The 7500-nt window shown below is 32.9% G+C and overlaps 1 protein-coding gene across 3 annotated transcripts in view; it reads right to left on the bottom strand.

The window, feature by feature from the left end:
• LOC115220372 (probable G-protein coupled receptor 139) overlaps nucleotides 1–7500 on the bottom strand; it is a 237626-nt gene that overhangs the window by 86691 nt on the left and 143435 nt on the right. For all 3 annotated transcript variants that reach the window (XR_005002484.1, XM_029790486.2, XM_036509961.1), the window contains exon 3: nucleotides 6553–6670. Coding sequence is in view for 2 of the 3 variants with exons in the window: in XM_029790486.2 (XP_029646346.1) it covers nucleotides 6553–6555 (3 nt within the window). In the remaining variant the exon portion in view is untranslated. The remainder of the gene's footprint in view (nucleotides 1–6552; nucleotides 6671–7500) is intronic.

Below are 7500 nucleotides of genomic sequence, written 5' to 3'. Positions count from 1 at the left end.
TAATGCATAATAAAAGCGACTAGGAATTTAAGACAATGAAACTAAAAGAATATAAATAGAAATAGCAAGGACAAAGTGGTAACCAGAAAAGAGTCCATTCAAATCCATCTCTACGATCGTTTCAAAAGACGTTGCCTCTCTTCGTCAAAAGATTCCTTTGACAACCAGAAATATGAGACTTTCGCAAATTTTCTCATGAGAGAAAGGTCATTGCTTTTGGATTTCCTTAATGGATTTTACATTGACGAAGAGAGGCAACGTCTATTGAAACTATCGAAAAGATAGATTTGAATGAAATTTTTCTCTGGTTACCACTTTGCTCTTTATATTTATATTTATATTTATATTATTATTTTAGTTTCATTACCTTAAATGTTTAGTCGTTTTTATCATGCATTAAATTAATCCATCCATTTTTCTTCATTCGACTTCTATATATGTGTATATTTTATGCTATTGGGTTTTACTATTGGATGTCCTAATGTTTTAATATATGTTTAATATTTATGCTGGATTTATGATAATATGGGAATGTTATAAAGTTGTTTTGGCCAGTCAGAGCGTCTATTCATTATACCTTTCAATCTGCACTCTTATTTCTATTCTTTGGTTTAACGAAATTATAAAATTATCCTCGGCAAGTGTCTTCTGCTATACCAATTTCTTTATTACCCACAAGGGGTTAAATACAGAGGGGACAAACAAGGACAAACATAGTTATTAAGTGGATTATATCGACCCCAGTGCGTAACTGGTACTTATTTAATCGACCCCGAAAGGATGAAAGGTAAAGTCGACCTCGGCGGAATTTCAACTCACAACGTAACGACAGACGAAATACGGCTACGCATTTCGCCCGGCGTGCTAACGTTTCTAGCCTTGTGATTGTATCTGGTAGATGGAAACTGAACGAAACCCGTCGTGTATATATATATATAATATATATATATATATAATATATATATATATATATATATATATATATTATATATATATATATATATGTATGTATGTATGTATGTATGTATGTATGTATGTATGTATGTATGTATGTATGGTATGTATGTATGTAAGTGTGTGCATGTGTCTGTTTATCCCCGTAAGTTTCGGCAAAAGAGACCGATAGGATAATTACTAGGCTTACAAAGAATAAGTCTTGGGGCTGATTTGCTCGACTAAAGGCGGTGCTCCAGCATGGCAGCAACCAAATAGCGGAAACGAATAAAAGAATAAAATTGTGTGTGTATATATATATATATATATATACACACACATTTGTATGCGCATGTCTGTGTGTGTCTGCTGTGTACAGAGAGAGAGAGAGAGAGAGAGAGAGAGAGAGAGAAAGAGAGAGAGGTTGCTATTATTTAAGTGTGTTATATAAGCTATATTTTCATTTATGATTACATCCTCGATATATATATATATATTCTGAAATCGTATTGATGCAGTTATATATATATATTTACAATTATATTTCTTAGAAATGATGTGAATGCTTTCATTTTATAGACACTTTACTATTAAAAGCATGTGATACGTAAATACTTGAACGCTTAATTACTACGATAAAATTATGTGTCATTCACGTTTGAAAATGTCAATTATTTTTTAAATGTATTTTTCGAAAAATTGGCCATTCAACTTCGATTACTTGCTACTGAAAATTTAAAAAAAAAATTTTTTTGCAAACATATTTTAATATTTTCTTATAATCATATATATATATATATGTTTCTCTGTATGTGTTAGTGCAGGGTGTATATTTAGGTATTTATATTTGGGTTTAATTCAGTATATGTCATTTGGCATTGTGAATCAACTTAATGAAACACAACATGGACATTTATTAAAGGTGGGACTGAAGGTGAGTGAAGTTTATAGCGTGCGGTTACATACATCAGACTGTCCCTCACTCTTTCTATCTGTCTCTCTCGCTCTGTGTGTGCCTCTCTCTTTCTCTCTCTCTCTCTATATATATATTATATATACGCATTTATACATATATTTCTATATATAAACATAAAATATATATATATATATATATATATATATATATATAACACACACACACAAACATATATATATATATATATACGTTCACACACATATATATACACACATACCAGATGAATGAGTAGTTTAAATAAAAACAGAATTGCTAAAAAAGGGGTAAGCCTGTTCATCATGTGTATGAATAATGTGTGTACACATAGATGTAATATATCGTATTTGTATGAGTATTTTTTTAACAAACGCATTACAAAGAATAAATTAGTAATTCAATAAATTCAATAGAAGTCAAAATCTATTGAATATTTCAAACTACAATCAATTTCCAATTCTTGTTTATATTTTCAATATGTTGTAATAAGGTTCGTTTCGTTCAAGTAACATTTAGTTTTGAAAGTGTCCGTTGCAACATTAAGTTAATTGAATGAAAGTTCAAAACTTTAATGGTTTCAAGAATAGAGTAAAATTATTGGGAAAAAATATGTTTACGTGTATCTATCTTTTGTATTTATAAAGATGTGTTTACATATATATATATATATGTGTGTGTGTGTGTGTGGTGTGTGTGTGTGTGGTGTGTGTGTGTGTGTGTGTGTGTGAGTGTATATATATATATATATATATATATATATAAATATATGAATATATATATAAATGTATATATATATATATATATATATATATATAATATATATATATATATATATATATATATATATATAGTTAGATGGTTCCATTATGTTTTTTGTCCATATCTGATAAAGGTTATAGGAATTTAATTATGCTTTCTCTCTGCATGCTTTGTAAAATATGAATACTTGTAATTTGCAGTTGATTTTTGTTTTCTTTTTTCCTTTTCTTTTCGTCTTTTGGCTGGAGAGGAGAAGCCGCTAAAGTTCACCCTAAATTTTTTTTTTAAAGATCACTTATTTGTTGTATATGTTTTCCAGAATCGTGCTAGGTAATCGATAATAATTAAAACCTTTAGACATGCTTTTTTTTCTCTATTTAAATATACATCTTGAACATGCAACGCTCCCGTGAAAGTTTCGCACATACCTCTTCGTTGTTCATTTTCAAAGAAGAACGGAAATTTATGTTTTAAACTCTAAGTTATCTTTGCAATATTTCTACATCTTAGAGATTGGTGTTACTTTCTTTGTTTATAAAATTACTCAAGAATTTTATAGTGTTCTTAATGAAATTTCAGTCTTTCCAAAATAATACATGCGAACATGTGTGCTACATATGTTGTGTAGAACATTATTGTTTTTTTTTATTATTCTAATATTGATTTCGGAAGATAATTTACTCTCCTATGTTACAAAATAATCTGCGAGATTGTGAAAATAACCTGCACAGATAATTTTTACAAATACTTCTAAGAAGTAGTTGTGTGTGGGGTAATGCAGCAATGGGTTCATAATTCCAGAAAAATAGATGAGATGGACACAGATTGAAATTTTTGATCGCAACTCTTTCTGATGAGATCCAATATGTGATAAAATAAATCAACACCTACTACGACAAAATGCTAAGTTAAAGTTGCGTAAACTTAATATGTAAAGCTTGTTTGTTTCTGTGTCAAAAGTTTTGTTAGTCGTTCTATCTCGCCGTGGCACTCCGTCAGTTAAAACAACGAGGGTTGCAGTTGATCCGATCAACGGAACAGCCTGCTCGTGAAATTAACATGCAAGTGGCTGAGCACTCCGCAGAAACCTGTATCCTTAATGTAGTTCTCAGGAAGATTCAGCGTGACACAGAATGTGACGAGGCTGGCTCTTTGAGATACAAGTATAACAAAAATAGAAATAAAGAGTGAGAGAAAGATGTTGTGAAAGAGTACAGGAAGGTTCGCCACCACACCCTGCCGGAGCCTCGTGAAGATTTAGCTGTTTTTGCTCAATAAATACTCACAACGCCCGATCTGGGGATCGAAACCGCGATCCTACGACCGCGAGCCGCTACCTTAACCACTGGGCCATTGCACCGCCACCGTTTTATCTATTTCTAATACGAAAGAAAAATAGCACTTTGTATACATAAAAAAACAGGGGCGAGAGACAGAGAATAAGAAAGAAAGAAAGAAAGAAAGAAAGAAGATATAGAGGAGGGGAAATTATAAAAAAGTAGTAGATTAGAGAGAGAGAGATCTGCCGTGTGAGAGTCGGCAGCTTATGAGTGTCAGGCATGCGACAGTGTAGTTAGCTTTAGATATAGATTCAAAACGAAAAATGAGAGTTTTTGAAAGGTAGTAAGAAAATAAAGCTTTAAAATAGAGAACAAAGCGGAAATATGATATCATAATAGGAGTATAGAGAACGAGCAAATGATAGCGGGAATGATGGAAACACAACGGTGAAAAATTCGGTCATTATTTCGAACTGATGATGCCAGAAATGAAGTGAAAAACATTTAAGAGAAAAAGACAAGATATATATATTTAAAAGTAGAGAATTGGTAATGAAATGAGTGAGTGATAGATAGTAATGAAGAATAGTGGGTAAGTGTTGACTGTGAATAGCAATTACAGAAAAGAGTTTTAAACGTCATTTTGACAAGTACTATGTTAATATGTTATTACTGAAAGCATATTTGCGATACACGCAAATATGTTTTTCTCGCTACTACAACTGTTACAGATTTTCATGTATTGACCTAGTACAGATAATCACAAACGTATATGGAGCCTACCGTTTCAAACATCGAGAAATACTATCGCATCGTGAACAAGAGAGAATTATTGTTTGTTTTAAAATCTGTTTTTCCGTAAGCTCTTTCTATGTGTATGAAGTTAAGCAATTTATGGAATCGATTAAAATAAGAAATTGATACAAACATAGTACTATTGGTTGCAAATTTTGGAACAAGTCCAGCAAGTTTGAGATATGGCTAGGTCGATTATATCGACCCCAGTACTTGACTGGTACTTCTTTTATCGGTCCCTAAAGGCTGAATGGCAAGGTCGATCCTGGAATCATTTGAACTCAGAACGTAAAGGCAGACGAAATACCTATTTCTTTACTACCCACAAGGGGCTAAACACAGAGAGGACAAACAAGGACAGACAAACAGATTAAGTCGATTATATCGACTCCAGTGCGTAACTGGTACATATTTAATCGATCCCGAAAGGATGAAAGGCAAAGTCGACCTCGGCGGAATTTGAACTCAGAACGTAGCGGCAGACGAAATACCGCTAAGCATTTTGCCGGACATGCTTAACGGTATTTCCTCCATCTTTGCGTTCTGGGTTCAAATGTTTCCGAGGTCGACTTTGCCCTTCAAAATAAGTACCAGTTGAGCAGTGTGGTCGAAGTAATTAATTTATCCCATCCCTCGAAATTGCTGGCCTTCTGACAAAATTTAAACCCAATATTGAAGAGCATTCAGAATTATTTTCGTTTATGCTAAAGTCACTCCATATTAGATTTAAAATTAAAACTTTCAGCTACCAAAATCATTTTGTTTGTTTTACGGATATGCATAAATGAATGTTTCTCTTCGAATAAGTTATTATATCGAGTTAAATAACATAAACATTAATAGAAATGTTATAGAGTTTGGTATGTCACCAGTCTGAAGTATTTATATAGTTGATTGTGTGACGATACGCTGAATTTTCTTAATTAATTACACAACACTTAAAAATATGTGATATTATTAATACAGATTTGAGACCTGTTGGTGTCCAGAGAATGCTTCATATTTATTTCAGTTACTGTTTGTATCCAGTTAGATAAATATATTTATGCTTGCTTATACTGAGAAAATTGTTGAAGAGAACATGCCTAGACACGGTTTAGTGTAATTTCTATATGTATTTTAGATATGACATTTGTTTGAATTTTGCATTACATATTTTACCATAGAAGTTGAATCTAGAGACAGTCGTTTAGTGCAGTTGCAGTTTTGAGCAATTTTGTTAGTACTTACTTTGTTAGTTTTTATAGATCTTTGAGGAAGTATATACATAAAGTTAGGATAAGTAAGTTTAGAGTGCGCGTATAAAATATTTGATTTGCGTTATCAAAGTTGGAAATGAATTAGTGGAATATGATCAGATTATATAAAAAATAAAATAATGCTGGACATGATTAACACCGACTAGTAACTATAAATATTTCGTTATAAGTAAGAACAAACACACACACATATATATGTGTGTGTGTGTGTGTCTGTGTCTGTGTGTGTATGCATGTCTGTGCGTGCGTGCATGCATGTGCGTGTGGTGTCTGTGTTCGTATGTATGTGTGTGTATGCGCGCGTGCATGCATACGTATGCGTGTGTGAGTCTGTGTGTGTGAGTCTGCGTGTGTGTGTGCGTGGGTGGGTATGTTTGTGTGTGTGTATGTGTGAATGTGAGTATTGTACACCTTTTGTCATTCCTTAATTTCAAATTCAAATTTCCAATATTCGTGACGTGCATGCGTATTTGCGTGTGTGTGAGTATACCATTGGAATAACTTATGATTCAAATAACGATGAGTATAAAATTTTTAATTCATATCCAAAAGGAAAACTTAATTGCAAACTTACCATGTTTAGCAGCTGTGATATCTTTCACAGCAAAGTATTGTACAACTAAGAATGCCCCTGATTGGTATGGTAGAATTTCGAGTTGACAATAAAATAATGGCGCTCTTGTGATTTTATCCTGCAATTAGAATAAAGGAAATGTGAAAATAAATTCAAGGACGTTACATATGGGAAAGCGGTCTAAAGAATAAAAGAATAAGGATAGAAGCGCCTACAAAAAAAAAAAACATTCTTACCCAAAACATCTCATGACTCTGAGAGTGTTCTAGCGTAATTAGCACACAGGTGTTTCATTTTTTTTTATATTCTTGATAAAGGATCCGACTTGAAAACATTTAGCTATTTCGATACATTTGAACAGCTGAGCAACGTAGTAGCCGTTATCTAAATATGCAATGAGCAACAGATATATCTCTCTATATAAACGGCAGTTTGTCTGTGCGTGTTTCTGTGTGTCTGTTTGCTTGTACCCTCACCCTGACCACGGCTTTCAACCGATTCTGATGAAACCTGACTCACACATAGCCCAATGTCATAATTCAAAACTAACGCAGTGAAAATTTTGAAAAGTTCCCCCAGTTCTGAAAAAAATCGATAAATTCGACATGGGGTCGAGAATAAAAAAAAACAAACCACAGACTGTCTAGGGGACGCAACTCAACCTTTTTTTACTCTCAAAAAAAATTTACCATCATTCTTTTTCCATTTTTTTGCTATTTTTTGGCTATAACTCTCTAAAAATGCTTTATAGTTATTTCCCTTACAAACCTGAGCAACGCCGGGCGATACTGCTAGTTGGTACTATTGTAGTGTCAATGAATGGATATTTAGCGTATAGCGCGTTGAGTGTATTTAAGTTAATGATATTATTAGTGGAGACGCGTGGCTTAGTGGTTAGGGTGTCAACATCATGATCGCAAGATTGTGGTTTCGATTCCTGGACCGGGC

The sequence above is a fragment of the Octopus sinensis genome, linkage group LG16 (genome assembly GCF_006345805.1).
Source record: "Octopus sinensis linkage group LG16, ASM634580v1, whole genome shotgun sequence".
In the NCBI taxonomy this organism is placed as follows: Eukaryota; Metazoa; Mollusca; class Cephalopoda; order Octopoda; family Octopodidae; genus Octopus; species Octopus sinensis.
The sequence above is the reverse complement of the archived record's forward strand: the minus strand, read 5'-3'. Positions and strand labels throughout refer to the sequence as shown.